This window comes from Mobula hypostoma, chromosome 18 (assembly GCF_963921235.1).
Source record: "Mobula hypostoma chromosome 18, sMobHyp1.1, whole genome shotgun sequence".
In the NCBI taxonomy this organism is placed as follows: Eukaryota; Metazoa; Chordata; class Chondrichthyes; order Myliobatiformes; family Myliobatidae; genus Mobula; species Mobula hypostoma.
In genome coordinates, this window is record NC_086114.1 from 15545263 (window position 1) to 15566673 (window position 21411).

Consider the following 21411-nt stretch of genomic DNA (forward strand, 5'->3'; position numbering starts at 1 on the left):
CAGGAAGGTCTCAAAGCTCTCCGCTTCTTTTTGGATTCCAGACCTAACCAGTTACCCTCTACCACCACTCTCCTCCGTCTAGCGGAATTAGTCCTTACTCTTAATAATTTCTCCTTTGGCTCCCTCCACTTCCTGCAAACTAAAGGTGTAGCCATGGGCATCCATATGGGTCCCAGCTATGCCTACCTTTTTGTTGGCTTTGTGGAACAATCCATGTTCCAAGCCTATACTGGTATTTGTCCCCCACTTTTCCTTTGCTACATCGACGACTGCATTGGCGCTGCTTCCTGCACACATGCTGAGCTCGTTGACTTCATTAACTTTGCCTCCAACTTCCACCCTGCCCTCAAGTTTACCTGGTCCATTTTCTTTCTGTCTCTATCTCTGGAGACAGCTTATCTACTGATGTCTACTATAAGCCTACGGACTCTCACAACTACCTGAACTATTCCTCTTCTCACCCTGTCGCTTGCAAAAATGCCATCCCCTTCTCGCAATTCCTCCGTCTCTGCTGCATCTGCTCTCAGGATGAGGCTTTTCATTCCAGGACTAAGGAGATGTCTTCCTTTTTTAAAGAAAGGGGCTTCCCTTCCTCCACCATCAACTCTGCTCTCAAACGCATCTCTCCCATTTCACGCACATCTGCTCTCACCCCATCCTCCCGCCACCCCGCTAGGAATAGGGTTCCCCTTGTCCTCACCTACCACCCCACCAGCCTCCGGGTCCAACATTTAATTCTCTGTAACTTCTGCCACCTCCAACAGGATCCCACCACTAAGCACATCTTTTCCTCTCCACCCCCCCCCCCCGCTTTCCGCAGGGATTGCTCCCTACGCGACTCCATTGTCCATTCGTTCCCCTGCATCCCTTCCCACCGATCTCCCTCCTGGCACTTATCCTTGTAAGCGGAATAAATGCTACACATGCCCTTACACTTCCTCCCTCACCACCATTCTGGTCCCCAGACAGTCCTTCCAGATGAGGCGACATTTCACCTGTGAGTCGGCTGGGGTGATATACTGCGTCCAGTGTGCTCCCAATGTGGCCTTCTGTATATTGGCGAGACCTGATGCAGGCTGGGAGACCGTTTTGCTGAAGACCTACGCTCTGTCCACCAGAGAAAGCAGGATCTCCCAGTGGCTACACATTTTAATTCCACATCCCATTCCCATTCTGATATGTCTATCCACGGCCTCCTCTACTGTCAAGATGAAGCCACACTCAGGTTGGAGGAACAACAGCTTATATTCCGTCTGGGTAGCCTCCAACCTGATGGCATGAACATTGACTTCTCTAACTTCCGTTAATGCCTCACCTCCCCTTTGTGCCCCATCCATTATTTATTTATTTATTTATTATTTTTTGTTCTCCTTTTTCTCCCTCTGTCCCTCTCACTGTACTCCTTGCCCATTCTCTGTGCTTCCCCCCTTCCCCTTTCTTTCTCCCTAGGCCTCCCTTTCCATGATCCTTTCATATCCCTTTTGCCAATCAACTTTCCAGCTCTTAGCTCCATCCCTCCCCTTCCTGTCTTCTATCATTTCGAATCTCTTCTTTCGGTTAGTCCTGACAAAGGGTCTTGGCCTGAAATGTAGACTGTACCTCTTCCTATAGATGCTGCTTGGCCTGCTACATTCACCAACAATTGTTATGTGTGTTGCTTGAAATTCCAGCATCTGCAGATTTCCTGGTGTTTGTGTTTCAAGAATAATCAGCATCCTTTGGTGTTACTGTTTCGTATCTTCTATCTAGCATTAGGGTAAAAAAGAATGGTCAGCCTAATTATGCCATGTGGAAAGGTAAGGGGGACATTATGGTCAAGAGATGACACCAAACGTCGTCGGGAAGCGGCAAAGAGAGGGAGAAAACAAGAATCAGATGAGGCCAGGGCCGCACAACTCTAGGATCAAAGAATTAGGAGGAAAAAAGGTGAAAGAAGAAGAAACCGAGGAGGAGAGGCATGCACGTCTCCAAAATGACAACTGGCATAGAAGGAGGAGAGACGAAGACACAAAGGAGCTGAGAAATGCACGTCTCCAGGATCAGAGGCAGACAACAAACAGCAGAAGAGATAAAGAGACGGAGGATGTCTCTAGAATGACATAAGCAGGCACAGGAAGAGGAGAGAGGAAGAGACAAAGGAGCAGAGAAATGCATGCCTCCAAGATCAGAAACAAAGAATAAGTGGAAGAGATGAAGAGGTGGCGGATGAAAGGACTGCATGTCTACAGAATGATAATGAGAGGCACAAGGGTGGCAAATCAACCAGAAATGGAACTAGAAATGTTATATTTACCAAGTACCAATTAACAGCTATATGCAGGTGTTTTCCAAACTTCAGGAAATGCCAGAACCCATTTTGGAATCATGGAGTGAAATAGTTAAGTCTCTGCTCTCATTTTACAGAAGTTAACTTGCTGCACAACATTATAATACAAGATAATTTGTTGAAATTGGTGTTGTCTAAAATTGCTTCTGTGACCTCACTTAAGCCTACTTCTTAAACCAAACTTTTGACCGCTTATTCTATTATTCCTTCTTGAATTATGCTCCCTTTGTTCTCATTTACTTCTTGGAATGGTTATCTCCAAATGCAGAATATAGAGTCAATTTGGCATTTCAAAATGCTTGGAAGTTGTCAAGTAAAGTGTATTGACCTTGAGTCTGGCTCCAGGAGTTCTGTGTCAAATATATTAAATGCATTTAGCAGGGATCTGTGCCAGCATAAGGATTTGCAGAGTCCACTGGGTACATTTGATCGCCAGAATCCAACTCCTAAGCAGCTTGATCTTGATGTTCCATGCGATGTTATATTATCTTAGTTGTTCAGCAACTTTTATTTTTTTGCTCACTGCGACAATCATTACAGTTTGTTAAGCATGTTATTTCACCATGTTAAAGCACCTTAGTTATTGTAATATGCAGCTCTCTGCTCTTTGCTATCTTTCTTTGCACCAGAGCAAGACTTTCAAAATGCTCCAACAATTTGTGTGTCTGTGTGTGTGTGTTAGTTTGGATTTCCAGCATCTGCAGAATCTCAGTACAATAGAGGTTGGCATAGATTAAAATGGTCCTGGGTTGCTTTGCATAGCACTGCTCTACTGGTGGGCTAAAATGAGTTGTATCATTAGTTTTCTAAGATAGACTAGTCTCTGCAGTTATGTGAATATTTAAGGTGAGAGTACCTTGCATCATCATTGGCCATGCTGGAATTTTAGTTCAGTCACATTTCTGTGCTGATGTTTTGTAGAATGCTAGCAACAGAAGAGCAAACACTTAGAGGTTGGCTTGTGCCACACACGCTCTAAGTCAATATACTGCACACAGTCATAGAGTACTAGAGCATAGAAACAGGCTTTTCAATTCATCTAGTTCACACTCAATTGTTTTTCTGCCTCATCCAATCTTCCTTCACCCAGATCCTTCAAACCCCTCTCATCCATGTAGTTATTCAACTTTTTAAGTGCTGCAGTGGAATCCACATTTACGACTTCTGGCAACTCCCACCATGTACACACTACCCTCTGAGTGAAGAAGTTCCTTGTAAATAATTCACCCTAAACTAATGGCCTGTAGTTATAATCTCACTCAACATGAGGGGAAAAAGCCAATGTGTATTTACCCTATCTAATTTTGTGCACTTCTATAAGATCTCTCATCTTTTTCCTACACTCCAGGAAATAAAGTCCTAAATCTTTTTTCGACCATTTCCCTATAACTCATGTCCTCGAGTCCTGGCAACATTCTTGTAAATTTTCTCTGTGCTCTTTCAAGCTTATTGATGTCTTTTCTGGAGGTAGGGGCCTGGAACTACATACAATACTCCAAATTCAGCCTCACCGATGTCTTATAAAACTTCAACATAGTATCCCAATTCCTGAGTACTCAGTGCTCTGATTTAGAAGGCCAAAAGCGCTCTCTATGACTCTGATGCCACATCTGAGGAATTATGGATCTTTATCTCTTTGTTGTTACGCGCCATGGTTTTATCATTTACCGTGTAACTCCTACTCAGGTTTGTCCCACCAAGTGCAACACCTCTTGTCTGCCATTCCATCTGCTATCTTTCAACTCATTTTCCCAGCTGTCCAAGGTCACTTTGCAAGTTTTGATGGCCTTTCTTGTTCTCCACTCCCCCAATTTTGGTGTCCGTCTTTATGTTCACAAGCTTAGTATTTGTTACTGTATAGTCAAATTTTTAAAAAATCTCCATTGACCCATTTTTTAACTTTTAGATCACTAGTGCTGTTTTGGAAAACACTTTTGGGTTTCCTACAGGCTGTCAAAATGTACAGTCAGCCCTACTTATCCGCGAGTTCCACATATGCGAATTCAACCAACTGCGAACCGAGAAAACCTGGAAGTGCTCTTCCAGCTCTTGTTGTTCAAGCATGTACAGACTTTTTTTCCCCTTGTCATTATTCCCTAAACAATGCAGTATAACAACTATTTTACATAGCATTTACATTGTATTAGGTATTATAAGTAATCTAGAGATGGTTGAAAGTATACAGGAGGATGTGCGTAGGTTATCGTGGATCGGGATCGAAAAGAAACAGGAAATTCTCTTACTAAGTTGGAACAAGTACATCCAGTATTATTTAGCATCAGTCAAACGTTTGTCTTAGTATATAATATATATTTTACCTTTCTATGCATATAAAACACTTAAGAAACGTATGTTTCTGCACCAGGCTCGTGTACAAAAATTCCCGAGTTCGATCCAGTGACAGACCACTCCCGAGCGCCCTCCATCCCTGTCGGGTTGATGTGGAGGATCAAAAACCCCAAACTCCAAAACCCAATAATTAAACCCACTGTGTTGCTTAGTGATAATTGTAGCTTTCATCGGGGCAGGTCTTTTCTCACTTTATCCTTTAAAATTGTTCCGATCGTTGACCGACTGTAGCCTAACGCTTTTCCAATGACAGATGGCATTTCACCTCTTTCCGATCGCTTTATTATTTCCACTTTATTTTAGATCGCGATCGTTATTATTTTCAGGAACAGAAACACTGCAGATTCAGAGCTCTGCCGTCAGGTCCTAATGTCCACCGCACTGAGACAAGTTTAGTAAGGTCCGGGGTTCCGCTGGGTCCTAAAGCCTGATTGATACTTCTGCGTCAACGCGTCGCCGTAAGTACTGCGTCGCCGCAAAGCTGACACGGAACCGTACTCGGGAGCTTGGGTTGCTGCGACGCGCACCTCTCCCAAAATGTAACCGCGCATCGCGGCAATGCAGAACGCAACAGCTGTGATTGGTCTGCTTGGTAGCATCGCATGTCATCCTACGCTGCAATAGCTTCCCATTGGGCGACTGAAGGGCAGGGAAGGAACTCTGGCTGCAATGCTTTCCATAAAGCTTTACAGACCTCCGAAATTATGGAGGACACATTTTGCTTTTACGAAAAAAGACGCTCACGTCTTGTTTACCCCGAGAAAGACTACCATGACCATGAAGCCTTGCACGGGCAAGTGTGTGCGTATGCGTGACGTGCGCGAATTGCAGAGTGATGCAGACACACCAACGCACAAGTATAAATGCTCACAACACGCGTAAGTCACTTGCATAGGTTACGGCGTCCAGTTAACGCAGAAGTATAAATCAGGCTTTAGGTCCACCACATTGAGAGAGGTTGAATAAGGGATTTGAGAATCCGTGTTTTTTGGTATCCACGAGGAGTCCCGGAACCAATCCCTCGTGGATAAGGAGGGCTGACTGTACTGATTATGCAATAAATGGAAGTATGTAAAGCTTACATTGGACAAAATGGAGGATTGCTTTTCTTTTTATGAGCAGGATTCTCATTAAAAATCATTGATTCAACTTCTCTCTGATTACTGGAATGATATTTCCTATATTAGATTGCAGTCCATTTTTCTACCAATCTCCAATTAACCTTCTGAAGTTCGTAGATTTGGTTTTGTTAGTCTTAAAGGTACTTGTAAGTACAACTTTGATTTGAATTAGCTGTCACCAAGCTTTGCATGTAAAATAGCATAATGTACAATCTAGTTTTATTGTTTAAAAATTAGGTGGGGGGAAAATGGTGAAAAATTACATTACATTACATCGTTCCATGACATTAATGGAGCATGCTGGAAATGTTGACAGGCATCATCTTGGAGAGAGAAAAGTGGACAATGGTTTGACCTAGTTTGCAGCTCTAAGTAGAATAAAACAATAAAAACATAAATGTACAAAGTGCAATAGAAACTTACATTAATATGCATTTCACAACTATACCAGATACCAAAACATGCAATAGCTACAAAGTACTTTTGTAGTTCCTATTGAAATGTAAAATTTGCAGTAATGTAATTGCAAACATGAATCTCCTATGTACATCAACATGACGACCTAAATTATCTATGTACTTGATTGCGTAGTGAATAGTGAAATAATTGTGGGATGAAGTATTGTGAACCAATGAGGTAAAAAAATTTCAATTTATTTTGTAAGGGCTTTCACTTGGATTTAAAAACAACATGCAAATCTACAAATTGTCCATGATATTCTTGCTTTAACTGATAAAGCTAGGACAACAAATTGGGTGACTTGGAGTTAATGTGGACCCTCTAAACCTTTTCACTTCTTTGTAGAAGTTCTCGCCTATTTCTCACTCACTAATTTCTGCCTAATGACAATCTTGGAGATAAATATCTATTTAAGTGCTGTTCTTTTTCTATTAGACTACATTTTGCAACATTCTTCATGAACTACGGTAAAACTCCGATGGCCTGTCAAACTCTGCTGTGCTCAGATTTTCTAGACTATTGGATATTATTCCTATTAATGCTCCTCCATACTTTTTAGATGTTACATAATTGTACAATAAATCCTGCAGTGAACTAAAAGGAGTATGGAAGCTGGTGCCCTGATAAGTTGAAAGGGAATGTGACAAGCATCACTTGAGAGCCAGATGCTGAACCATTACTGTTTCCAAATAGTCAGGAAATAGATCATTAGAGTTTTGCTGTCATTGTTTAAGGTTGTTAATGATAATTGATGTGCTAATGTTAAATGCTATATCATGAAAATAATCCATATCTTATTACATGATCAAAAGTATCGTATTGTAAACTGCTGTATCATATGAGATAATATGATAAGACTGGAGGAAATAAATCAAGGGAGATCAATTGTGATCTATGTTTTTGAGGTGGTGGCACAGGGTAGTTGGGGACTGAAATGCTTTAATATCCTGTGCTTTAAAATCCTGATCTTAGTGAATATTTGGTAGCCCCATTACAAAGCATAAAGTGGTGCTAGTAAGTTAGTAAGTTTGTGAACCCTTTAGGAGTTTCTCTATTTATGCATAAATATGACCTAAAATGTAATCAGATCTTCAGGCAAGTTCTAATACTAGATAAAGAGAACCCAATTAAATAATGATACAAAAACATTATACTTGTTTGTTTATTGAGAAAAGTTATCCAATATTACATATTTTTTGGAAAAAGTATGCAAACCTCTAGGATTATCAGTTGATTTAAAAGGAGAAGTTAGTCAGGTGCTTCAGTCAATGGGATGACAATCAGGAATGAGTGTTGGGAGACCCTGCCCTATTAAAAGAACATAAACCTAGGTCTTCACTATCAAAGTCTGATGTTCACCACATGATGTTTTTGGAAGTGTGCCATGCCTTGATCAGAGGAGATTTCTGAGGATCTCGGGGGGGGGGGGGGGAACGGGGAGCGCTAACACTCACTAGGCTGGAAAAGGATACAAAACCATTTCTGAAGTGTTAGGACTCCACTAATCCACAGTCAGGCAGATGGTGTACAAATGGAGGAAATTCAGCACCATTGTTACTCTCCCCAGGAGTAGTTGATCAACAAAAATCACTCCAAGAACAAGGCTTCTAATATTCCAGGAGGTCGCAAAGAACCACAGGGTAAGATTTGAGAAGGTACATGCCTCTCTTGCATTGGCTAATGTCAGTGTTCATGAGTCTACCATCAGGCAAACACTGAACAACAATGTTGTGCATGGCAGGATCGCAAGGAGAAAGCCACTACTCTCCAAGAAGAACATTGCTACTCATCAAAAGTTCGCTGAGGACCATGTGAATAAGCCAGAAGGCTACTGGAAGAATGTTCTGTGGCTAGATGAGTCCAAAATAGAACTTTTGGGCGTAAATGAGAAGTGTTATGTTTGGCGAAAAGTAAACACTGCATTCCGGCATAAGAATCTCATCCCATCTGTGAAACATGTTGGTGGCAGTATCATAGTTTGGGCCTGCTTTGCTGCCTTGGGATCAGGACAGTTTGCCATCATTGATGGAGCTATAAATTCTGAATTGTACCAGCAAATTCTACAGGAAAATGTCAGAGTATCCATCCGTGAACTGAAGGACAAGAGAAAGTGGGTCATGTGGCAAAACGATGACCCTAAACACAAGTCAGTCTACCGAAGAATAGTTAAAGCAGAAGAAATTTCAAGTTTTAGAATGCATGAGTCAAAGTCCTGACCTTGATCCTATAAAAATATTGTGGAAGGACCTGAAGCAGGCAGTTCATGCAAGGAAGCCCATCAACAACCCAGAGTTGAAGCAGTAAAATTCCTCCAAGCCGATGTTTAAGACTGATCAACAGTTACCGGAAACATTTGGTTGAAGTTATTGCTGTACAAGGAGGTCACACCAGTTAGTGAAAGCAAAGGTTCACATATTTTTTCCAACAAATGCATGCAATATTGGATCATTTTTCTCAATAAATAAATGAACAAGTTATAATGTTTCTTGTGTTATTTATTTAATTGGGTTGTCTTCAAATGGTTTTAGGGCTTGCATAAAGATCTGATCACATTTTAGGTCATACGCAGAAATAGAGAAATTTCTAAAGGGTTCACAAAGTTTCTAGCACCACTATAACTGTTACTACTAACTGGGAGAATTCCTGTGGTTTTTGCAAGTATATGTTAAATACATTCAGTATATCAATTTCAGCATTGTTCTTCATCTTTTTCCATGTAGGGTCCTCAAGTAGCAAGCTTCCGAATCAAGCAACACCAAAGAAAAACGGAGTAAAGAATGGACCAATGAAAAATAAAGATGATGAATGTTTTGGGGATGGAATTGAAGTAATCCTGGACACAGACTTTGATTTTGAAGGCAATCTTGCACTCTTTGACAAAGCAGCAGTGTTTGAGGAGATAGATACTTTTGAAAGACGGAATGGAGCCCGCTCCAGAGGGACACCCAATGAGAAGCCAACAAGATATCGCCATGATGAAAACATCCTAGAATCTGAGCCCATTGTCTACAGACAAATCACAGTGCCACAGCATAGTGGTAGAGAATATTGCACTGGTAAGGCTAATGAATTTTGAAGGTATTAGATGAAGAGCGACTTGAGTTGAACAGCTTATAGCAATTAATATGCAGAGCAAGTTAAAAGGCTTATTTAACAATGTATTTGGAATGTTTTAGGTGTGATGATTTTGGACTAGCAAGCTTGATCTATTCATAAGATGCCCAAAATTGCATTTTTAATGTGGCCAAAATGGATTTGAAGCTTTTGTTTTTCAAACAATAGGTGGAATTTTGAACCTTTCCCTTTTAGATAAAAAGAAATTGTAACGTTGGCTGGATTGGAATGCTTAGGAGTTTTCCCTTTGAGTGTCCAGAAATAGCCCTACAGTGTAAACACTTCTCTTTCAATATTTTTATTAGAAATAGAAACTGCAGCACAGAAACAGGCCTTTTGGCCCTTCTTGGCTGTGCCGAACCATTTTCTGCCTAGTCCCACAATATTATATAAATTGCATGAATACAAATACAAAATGCATATGAATACAAGTAATACGAATTACATTAATTTAAATCACAGTATCCCATATTCCAAATCAATCATGTAGAAAAAAGATTATATTATGAAATAAAATAAAATAATTGTATTTTATTTACAAAAAATCTACCCCCACTAACAAAATGAGCTGGTTGGTTTAAAAAGAAGAAGAAAAAAAAAATACCTTACCATATAATATTGTAATAATAATGGCTCAGATCCATACTTTAATAACAGTTCAAAGCTTATGAAAGTAACTCAGAAAGGGTCCCCATAACATTAGAAAATCATGTTTAGAATCAGAAATCGAACAACGAATCTTCTCTAGGTCAAGGCACAATATAACGTCAGATAGCCATTGACTATGAGTGGGTGGGGCGGCCTCCTTCCACTTGAGCAAGATCACCCTCCTGGCCATAAGAGACATAAAGGCCAATACCTGCAAATTAGATGGCTTCAGATTTGTAGCACTATCCTCAACAATACCAAACATGGCAGCCAAGGGATTGGGCTTAAAACTAACATTGAAAAGTACAGAAAAATGTTTAAATGCATCTTTCCAAAATTTTTCTAGGCTCGGACATGTCCAAAACATATGAATTAGCGTGGCCACTCCATTAGTACATCTATCATGGTAAGGGGAAATATCTGCGTAGAAATGAGAGAGCTTGTCTTCAGACAAATGAACTCTATGTACCACTTCGAATTGTAATAAAGAATGACGAGCACATAATGATGAAGAATTAATCAATTTTAAAATAATCTTCCAGCTCTCTTCAGAATAGGACAATCTGTAAATCCTTTTCCCAGTCTCCTTTAATTTTATCTAAAGAGGCCTTTTTCAGTCCCAACAGCAAACCATAAATGTAAGACATTTAACTGTTGTCAAAGGGTTTCAGATTAAAAATTCTATCTATTATATTCTTATCTGGACTTGTAGGAAATGTATGTAATTGAGATTTTAAAAAATCTCTAATCTGTAAGTATCGAAAGAAGTGGGTATTGGAATGGTTAAATTTTTAGATTATGAGGACACTCAGTCCTCGTTTATTGTCATTTAGAAATGCATGCATTAAGAAATGATAACAGTGTTCCTCCAGAGTGATATCACAAAAAAAAGGATAAACCAAAGACTAACACTGACAAGACCACATAATTATAACATATAGTTACAGCAGTGCAAAGCAATACTATAATTTGATAAAGAGCAGACCATGGGCACGGTAAAAAAAAAAGTCTCAGAGTTCCGATCGACTCTCAATAGTCCCGATAGCAGGCGGCAAAAGGGAGAAACTCTCCCTGCCGTAAACCTCCAGGCACCGACAACTGCTGATGTATTGGAAGCACCCGACCACAGCTGACTCTTGAGTCCATCCAAAAACTTCGAGCCTCCAACCAGCCCCTCCGATACAGCCTCCCGAGCACCATCCTCTGCCTAGTGCTTCGACCCTGCCCTGGCCGCTAAGCAACAAGCAAAGCCAAGGACTTGGGGCCTTCTCCGGACATTCTGAATCGCACAGTAGCAGCGGCAGCAAAGCAGGCATCTCAGAAGTTTCTCCAGATGTTCCTCCATGCTGTCACGTCTGTCTCCATCAAATCAGGATTGTGCATGGCACCCTACTTAACAAATAACAGATATCATTCACCGGAGTGGCCACTGCGCGCTGCGTCGCGCCACCATCTTCTTCTTGTTGAAATTTCGTTGAAAGTTGCACAAAAGAAGAGAGATTCCCTCCATCAAAAAAATCCTGAAATTGTTTAATACCCAATCTATCCCATTCTTTAAAAGAAAAGTCAATTAAAGATGGTTTAAAAAAAATTAGAAAAGATGGGACTCGAGAGGAAGAATCTCAATAAACCAAAATGTTTTCTAAACTGTAACCAAATCCTCAAAGTATGTTTGACCACCATATTGTCAGTTTGTTTAAAGATAAATGAAGTGAGGATCCAAGTAAAGAAATAATGGAAAATTTCATAACAGAGTTGACTTCCAAAGAAACCCATATAGGTCAATTCTCAAGGTTAATGTAATATATCCAGAACGTAATATTTCATATATTAACTGCCCAGTAATATAACCTAAATTTGGGTAAGGCAAAGCCTCCATTCTGTTTGGTTTTTTGAAGGTGAGCTTTATTTATTCGAGGTTTTTTATTCTTCCATATATAGGGAGAAAGAATTGAATCCAAAGAGTCAAAAAAAGATTTAGGAATTAAAAACAAGCACAGCTTGAAAAAGGTACATAAATTTAGGTAAGATATTCATTTTAATAGAATTAATTCGGCCAATCAGTGATAAAGAGAGAGGTGACCAATTAGGAAGTTTTTTTGAACATAATTCATTAAAGTTAAAAAATTTTCCTTAAATAAATCTTTATAATTCTTAGTAATTGTTACTCCTAAATACATAAATTGTTTTCTTAATAGTTTAAAAGGAAGGTTACTATCAGTTGGTATTAAATTATTTAAAGGAAACAGTTCACTGTTATGTAAACTTAATTTATATCCTGTGAACTGACTAAAATAGTCAGTAAATGAAACACAGATGGTAAAGAGGTTGTAACATTAGATATAAAAAGCAATAAGTCATCAGCATAGAGCGGCGCTTTATGAATAGTGCCTCTCCTTAAAATACCAGTAATCTCTTTAGACTGTCGAAAAGCAATTGCTAAGGTTTCTAATACCAAATCAAAATGCAGAGGGCTCAAAGGTCAACCTTGTCTAGTCCCACGTTGGAGTTTAAAGGGTTTAGAATTCTGAAGATTAGTAAGAACCCAAGCAGAGGGAAATAAATAAAGTAATTTAATCCAATGAATAAAATTAGGTCTAAAATTAAATTTTTCTAAGAATGTAAAAGAATAATTCCATTCAACTCTGTCAAAAGCCTTCTCCTCATCCAAAGATATCACACATTCCAATATTTCCTTAGATGGAGAATGCGTAACATTTAACAAACATCATATATTAAAATAGGAATACAGGTGGTCTCCGTTTTCCGAATGTTCACTTTACGACACCTGGCTGTTATGAAAGACCTACATTAGTTACCTGTTTTCGCTATCAAGGTGTTTTCACTGTTACAAAAAAAAAGGCAGCGCACGCCTGAACAGCCAGACTCCTCCCCCGGAACTGCATTGCAGCCACCATTGTTTAAACACGTGCTTTATCTCGATTTATTTTGTGCATCTGTTAGCAAGATGAGTTCTAAGGTATCAGAAAAGCCTAAAAGAGCTCGTAAGGGTGTTACATTTAGCGTAAAACTAATTAAACGTTTCGATTGTGGTGAACGAAGTAAGGACATTGTCCCTGCGTTGAACCTGCGTCCACCATCTGCACTATTTATACGCAGAGAGAAGAATTTTGAAAGCTGCCAATGTTACTGTTGGTTCTGCTCATAGCAACGTGGTCTCTCTTAGTCAGCATCCAATAATAGATAAAATGGAAAGTCTATTGCTTGGGTGGATTGATGGGTGCACAAAGCGTGGTGTTCCATCAAGTTTTCTTGTACTTAAGGAGAAATCAGTCAGTCTTTTTAATAAGCTGATACAGAAAGCACTGGACAATGGTGATGAAAGTGTTGCAAAAGTGGAATTTAAAGGTAGTCATGGGTGATTTGATCGGTTTCTGAGGCGAGGGCAGCTTCATAGTTTAAGCAGTGATCCCCAACCTCTGGGCCGCGGACCGATACATTGCCGCGAAGTATGCAGTGGTGCAGCGGTAGTCGGAACGCACTCAGCACATCTTTAAGAAAAAAGCTAAAATAAACAAGCTAATTAATTAGGTGCTGTCCGGCACGTAAATGTCGGCCCAGATCAGAGGCAGTTGCCGATTGCGTCAGGTGGTTACTCATATAAGCAAGAGTTTCCAACTGTGACAAAACTGCAATTTATTGGAGTCTTCCCGATTTCGGTAAGTGAAGCTACACTGTACATACATTATTTCTACTTTATATAGGCTGTGTATTTTTTTTGTGTTATTTGGTATGATTTGGCAGCTTCATAGCTTAAAGGTTACTGGAGAGAGTGTTTCTGCCGAGAGATTTTCACTGCGCTAGACAGTGCTGCAGAAAAGTACTTCTACTTTATAAAGGCTGTGTATTTATCATATCATTCCTGCTTTTACTATACGTTACTATTATTTTAGGTTTTATGTGTTATTTGGCAGGATTTTGTAGGTTATTTTTTTGGGTCTGGGAACGCTCAAATTTTTTCCCCATATTAATAAATGGTAATTGCTTATTCACTTTACAACATTCCGGCTTGCAAACCGTTTCATAGGAACGCTGTACCTTTGAATAGCGGGGAAAACCTGTATCGATTTTTAATAAATCCTGTCTGATCATCCAAAACTATAGAAGGTATATTTTCAAGTCTGTGAGCCAACACTTTAGATAAAATTTTAGTATCAAAATTGAGTAAAGAGATAGGTCTATACAAAGAACATTCAGTAGGACTGGATGTCCAGTCCTTATATACTTCCATCCCCCATCAGGAAGGTCTCAAAGCTCTACTCTTCTTTTTGGATTCCAGACCTAATCAGTTCCCCTCTACCACCACTCTGCTCCGTCTAGCGGAATTAGTCCTTACTCTTAATAATTTCTCCTTTTGCTCCTCCCATTTCCTCCAAACTAAAGGTGTAGCTATGGGCACCCGTATGGGTCCTAGCTATGCCTGCCTTTTTGTTGGGTTTGTGGAACAATCTATGTTCCGTGCCTATTTTGGTATCTGTCCCCCACTTTTCCTTCGCTACATCGACGACTGCATTGGCGCTGCTTCCTGCACACATGCAGAACTCGTTGACTTTATTAACTTTGCCTCCAACTTTCACCCTGCCCTCAAGTTTACCTGGTCCATTTCCGACACCTCCCTCCCCTTTCTAGATCTTTCTGTCTCTGTCTCTGGAGACAGCTTATCCACTGATGTCTACTATGAACCTACTGACTCTCACAGCTATCTGGACTATTCCTCTTTCTTGCAAAAACGCCATCCCCTTCTCGCAGTTCCTCCGTCTCCGCCGCATCTGCTCTCAGGATGAGGCTTTTCATTCTAGGACGAGGGAGAGGTCTTCATTTTTTAAAGAAAGGGGCTTCCCTTCCTCCACTATCAACTCTGCTCTTAAACGCATCTCCCCCATTTCACGTACATCTGCTCTCACTCCATCCTCCCACCACCCCACTAGGAATAGGGTTCCCCTGGTCCTCACCTACCACCCCACCAGCCTCCAGGTCCAACATATTATTCTCCGTAACTTCCACCACCTCCAACGGGATCCCACCACTAAGCACATCTTTCCCTCCCCGCCTCTCTCTGCATTCCGCAGGGATCGCTCCCTACACAACTCCCTTGTCCATTTGTCCCCCCCATCCCTCCCCACTGATCTCCCTCCTGGCACTTATCCGTGTAAGCGGAACAAGTGCTACACATGCCCTTACACTTCCTCCCTTACCACCATTCGGGGCCCCAAACAGTCCTTCCAGGTGAGGCATCACTTCACCTGTGAGTCGACTGGGGTGATATACTGCATCCGGTGCTCCCGATGTGGCCTTTTATATATTGGTGAGACCCGACGCAGACTGGGAGACCGCTTTGCTGAACATCTACGCTCTGTCCGCCAGAGAAAGCAGGATCTCCCAGTGGCCACACATTTTAATTCCACATCCCATTCCCATTCTGACATGTCTATCCACGGCCTCCTCTACTGTAAAGATGAAGCCACACTCAGGTTGGAGGAACAACACCTTATATTTTGTCTGGGTAGCCTCCAACCTGATGGCATGAACATTGACTTCTCTAACTTCCGTTAAGGCCCCACCTCCCCCTCGTACCCCATCTGTTACTCATTTTTATGCACACATTCTTTCTCTCACTCTCCTTTTTCTCCCTCTGTCCCTCTGAATATACCTCTTGCCCATCCTCTGGGTCACCCCCCCCCCCTGTCTTTCTTCCCGGACCTCCTGTCCCATGATCCTCTCGTATCCCCTTTTGCCTATCACCTGTCCAGCTCTCGGCTCTATCCCTCCCCCTCCTGTCTTCTCCTATCATTTTGCATCTCCCCCTTCCCCTCCAGCTTTCAAATCCCTTACTCACTCTTCCTTCAGTTAGTCCTGAAGAAGGGTCTTGGCCTGAAACGTCGACTGCACCTCTTCCTAGAGATGCTGCTTGGCCTGCTGTGTTCACCAGCAACTTTGATGTATGTTGCTTGAATTTCCAGCATCTGCAGAATTCCTGTTGTTTCAGTAGGATTCTTATTCTTTTTGAGAATAAGCGAAATGGAAGCTTAGTAAAAAGACTGTAGTAATCTTCCTACCTTAAAGGAATCTGTAAGAGTAGAACATAAATGTGGTATAGGCAAGGAGGAAAAAGCCTATTTAAAAACTTTCCAGAGAATCCATCGGGTCCTGGGGATTTCCCAGAATGCAGTTCTCATAGCCTGAGCAATTTCCTCCTGGGAAAGGGTTGATCCAATTGCCTACGATCATCTGACGAAAGATTAGGAATATTTAATTGATCTAAAAAATTATTCATTGCAATATTATCATTAACAGAGTCAGAACTATACAATTTGGAATAAAATTCCCTAAAAGTGTCATTAATTTCAATGTAACACACACATCAAAGTTGCTGGTGAACGCTGCAGGCCAGGCAGCATCTCTAGGAAGAGGTACAGTCGATGTTTCAGGCCGAGACCCTTCGTCAGGACTAACTGAAAGAAGAGCTAGTACGAGATTTGAAAGTGGGAGGGGGAGATCCAAAATGATAGGAGAAGACAGGAAGGGAGGGATGGAGCACCAGCAACTTTGATGTGCGTTGCTTGAATTTCCAGCATCTGCAGAATTCCTCGTGTTTGCATTGATTTCAATGTGGTGAGTTGTCATGTCCCCATTAATTTTATGTATTTCTTTAAATTTGCCGTTCGGCTATAAATTGCTTCAATTGATTAGCCAGTAGCTTACCAATTTTATCTCTGTGAATATAAAATTGACTTATATCTTTTAAAAGCTGGCTTTCAATTGGATACGTTAAAAGAAGATCATATTTAGTTTTGGTTTCAGTACATTTCTTATATGTTTCAGGATCGGGTACCGGAGGATATTTATGGTCCAGTTGTTTTAACTGATTAGCTAGTTCGTTTCTCTCTTCATTAACTTTTTTAATGATGTTTGCAGAATAAGAAATAATTTGACGCCGGATATATGCTTTAAAAGTATCCCATATAAAAAGACTAGATGTGTCTTCCAACGTATTTTCTTTTAAAAAAAGAGCAATTTGATTCTCCATAAATTTTTAAAAGTCCTCATCGGAAAACAGAGTTCAATTAAATAGCCAAAATCTACTCATAGGGCTAGGACTAGGAAGATTTAAAGATAGAAGTACAGGAGAGTGGTCAGAAATAGCAATCTCTTTATATTCGATAGATCGAACCAATGGAATCATTTGACTGTCAATAAAAAAAAATAATCAATCCTGGTACAAGAATGATGGACATGAGAGAAAAAAGAATACTCCCTGTCTGTGAGATGAAGAAAACGCCAAGCATCAACTATACCACATTTAGTTAGAAAGGATTGGATAAACAAAGCTGATTTATTAAGTGCGGCTGGTTTGACAGATGAGCGATCTAATACTGGATCTAACCAGCAGTTAAAATCTCCTCCCATCACAAGAGAGTAAGTAGACAAATCTGGCAAAAACAAAAATAGACGTTCAAAAAATCCTGGATCGTCTACGTTGGGGACATATACATTAGCAAAAACAATCAATTTATTGTCTAAACTCCCTGATACAATAACAAATCGACCATTAGTATCTGAAACAACTTTATGCTGAACAAAGGAAACTGTATTATCTACAAAAATGGAAACTCCATGTGATTTTGCATTAAACGAAGAATGGAATTGTATATCCTTCCACCGAGTAAAAAAACAGAAGCTATCACAGCTGCGTATGTGCGTTTCTTGTAAGAAAATAATGGGTGCTTTTGATTTTTTAATATAAGCAAACACTTCGTTCTGTTTAATGGGGTGATTCAAACTAAATAAGTTAATATTTCAAACCATTTTAAATTCAAACCATGTAATTGAACGATCTGGCCATAAGTTATTAAAACTAGAAAGCAAACTAAGGTAAGGTAGTCAAGCAAGCAATCATATAATCAACCCAACACAGCTCCCAGAGAGAAATAGGCCCTAGTTTCTCTCTCCCACCCAAAGCCAGAAGGCTGACCAATAGACAGTCAGTGATCTAACAACTAAGAAGTTCCCTTCCCAAAAAATCCTGTTGACAAAAACTCCGGTCCTTCATGGTCAATTATGTCCCTACCAAGACACAACATAAAAAGAAAAATAACTCAGTATTCAAAAACATAAAAGGATCAATTTGAATAAATTCAAAGAAAGCTATCGTGTTTGCTGTTGTGTGCTGGTGCAGCAGGTTGAGGGTAGCAGACACCAACAGAATCAACAAACTCATTCGTAAGGCCAGTGATGTTGTGGGGATGGAACTAGACTCTCTCACGGTGGTGTCTGAAAAGAGGATGCTGTCTAAGTTGCATGCCATCTTGGTCAATGTCTCCCATCCACTACATAATGTACTGGGTGGGCACAGGAGTTCATTCAGCCAGAGACTCATTCCACCGAGATGCAACACAGAGCATCATAGGAAGTCATTCCTGCCTGTGACCATCAAACTTTACAACTCCTCTCTTGAAGTTACAACTCCTCTCTCTCTCTCTCTCCCCAATTTCCCCCGGGATCAATAAAGTATGACTATGACTATATTAAAATAAAGCCTCAAAAAGGGATATAATAAAATATCATAAAATATATACCGTAAGTTCCGGTGTATAAGCCGAGAATTTAGCCCTAAATTTTGGTCCTAAAATTAGGGGGTCGGCTTATACAGAGGGTGCCAACTTTGGAAAAACGAATACACAGAAGACAGTACTTATCGGCTATTTCTGAGTCAAACTCGTGCCACTGTTGACGCATGAATTCTTTGAATGGTTTGTTTAAGCTCACATCTAGTGGGTGGAGCACGGACATCAAACCACGAGGGATGACTATAATGTCCGTATTTTCAGCTTTCAATGCTGTCTTTGTCTCACCTGACAAGTGCACTTTGAACATGTCCCAGACAAGTAGTGACTTTTTCTTCCAGAAACCTTCGGGATGTTGACGCCACACCTCTTTAACCCGCTTCGTCCATCCAGCAGCGATTTTAGATGTAAACAAAAACACCCCGCGGGAATTTTCTGAGCAATCTTTGTTTTTTGTCTCAACACAAGATCACATCTATTCATAAATCAGGTGCACCAACTTCGCGTAGCTTTGACATTTTCACTGACCTTACGCTGTTTTTCGTCCCATTTCAATGCTTGAACTCGAATCATTTCTCTGGTAACAATGTATCCAAACGATTGCTGGTGATTCACCCACTCTAAAACTTTTTCTTCCAGTTCTAGCCACTGGCATGTTTTCCCGCGGTTTGCACATTTCGTCTTTGGCATTTCCCTCAGCGTGTCCTCTGCCTTTCTCCACTCTCTCACTTGTTTCTCATTTACACTAAACTTAGCAGCTGCAGAATTATTCGTTCCTTTTGCAAAATCAACAACCTTCAGCTTGAAGCCAGCACCATATCACATTCGTTTTAATCGTTTGTACATGGTGGTTGCAAACTCAATACTGAGTACACATACTGATCCCGCCACCCCATGTTATGTTTTAACAAGATTACGATGGACGCTAAATGCTTTCACAGGGGTTACATTCCAGAGGATTCTTTACCATTGGAGACCTAATCCAAAATTTCCCTCCCTGATTTATTTATTAAGAATTCACTTATAATGCTCTACAATGTATAGGCCTGTTTTCTTAGCAGGTACTGGTTCGCAAAATTTCCAGGTTCTGGATCTGGCAAAGCTGAGTACTGGCATGTGAAATCTTGTGATCTTTTCTGGTTAAATCAAAAACCTCTACAAAAGGGGTCGGCTTATACAAAGGTAACACGAAAAAGTCACTTTTTTAACCTTGAAGATGGTGGGTCAGCTTATACTCCGGAATATATGGTAACAAAAAACAATATATGAACAGCCAAAACGTAAGCTTATTGTAACCTTATTTCAAATTCATATTAACAGAAGAAAAAATTGATCAAATAAGAATTATAACAGTTTTAGACTTCAGCCTTCAGAAGCTCTTTTGCGTCTTCAGCCAACTTTATTCTTTTTTGCAATCCGTTCTTCGAAACAATAAATGGGCGGGAAACCGAAGGGATGGTTCAAATCCGTTATTGTAAAGTTCTGACATAACTTTATATTTCATACGATCAGCCATAACTTCAGGCGAATGGTCTTCCACAAATCTGACCTCAACCATGGAAATCGATCACTCCTGGTGGACGGGTATAGTGAATTATAAGGTCGAGTATAGTGAATTAAAAGGTCCTTAATACGAAATTCATGAAAACTTAGAATGACCGACCTGGGTCTCGCTGTCGACGACAATGGCTTCGAAGTCGGCAAGCGATTTGCTTGATTGAGCTTTGGCTCAGAAGTGAATAGCTGTTTCAGAAAATTTGCAAAGAACTTCGTAAGGTCAGTGCCTTCAATTGATTCTTCAAGCCCCAGAATTTGCAAATTATTTCTCCTGTTTCTATTTTCTAGACTGATAATCCTTTTCATCATTTTTTCATTGGATAAGGATAACTCTTTGCAGAGTTTAATTGTATCTTCAACATCCTCTTCAAGTGTCACCAGCTTTGCAGTATTTTCCTGAATTTCATTCTCATGCTCAAAGTTTGTTGGATTGTATCCAATTTGCCACTAAATCATTGAAACTCCTCAGAAAATTCCGAATTTTGCCATTAAAGGAAGTCACTGATTGAATCCAAGGTGACTGGGAATTCATCTTCTGTTTCTCTTTCTTTTGTAGGAGCTTTTGTTCTTTTCCCAGCCATAGTAGAGCAGTATTAAAGTATTAAAAAAAACTGGTAGGAGAGAATAGAGTAAGTAGGGTAGGAGCAATCTAAAACAACGTTACTCCATCAGCTGCCAACAGGGCTCTCCTTAAGCACTTCAATGCCTGAATATTTCTGAGTGATTTTGTTACAGTTCTATTTTGGTGTGAAAATAAATATTTGGAATAGTGTTTTATCTGTGTATAATTGTCGCAAGATGTTATTTTTTGAGATTTTCTTGCAATAAAGGCCAACATATTATTATAATGATTGTAAGCAAAAGATTTCAAAGGTGTTTAAAGGTTTTTATGACTTAGTTAAGTGCATTTGAGAGCAAATGAATGATTGCTTTGCATCTTGATATATGGGAATATTTTTGGCCTGATTTAGCAAGCCTGTTCTCATTGGAATTAGAATTTTAGTTTTCTGTTAAGCATTTTGATTTGAATATATCCATTTCTCTCTTCCTTCTGCATTCTTCTGTGTGTGTAAAACAGTATAAATGCTTGTAGCCTTGGGTAACTGGAACTGATAATTACAGGATGGATCATTTCATTAGTTCTTCTTGTCACGAATGTTTTAAATCCAATTTGGACAAGTGAAAAATGACAAACTTGAAAGTCATCTTTAGTGGTATATCGAACTCCATACCATACTCGCTGCACTTTAAT

At 40.1% G+C, this 21411-nt stretch overlaps 1 protein-coding gene across 3 annotated transcripts in view; it reads left to right on the plus strand.

The window, feature by feature from the left end:
• edc3 (enhancer of mRNA decapping 3 homolog (S. cerevisiae)) overlaps window positions 1-21411 on the plus strand; it is a 170772-nt gene that overhangs the window by 77153 nt on the left and 72208 nt on the right. For all 3 annotated transcript variants that reach the window (XM_063070490.1, XM_063070492.1, XM_063070493.1), the window contains one exon: window positions 8976-9311. In XM_063070490.1, coding sequence (XP_062926560.1) covers window positions 8976-9311 — 336 coding nt within the window. The remainder of the gene's footprint in view (window positions 1-8975; window positions 9312-21411) is intronic.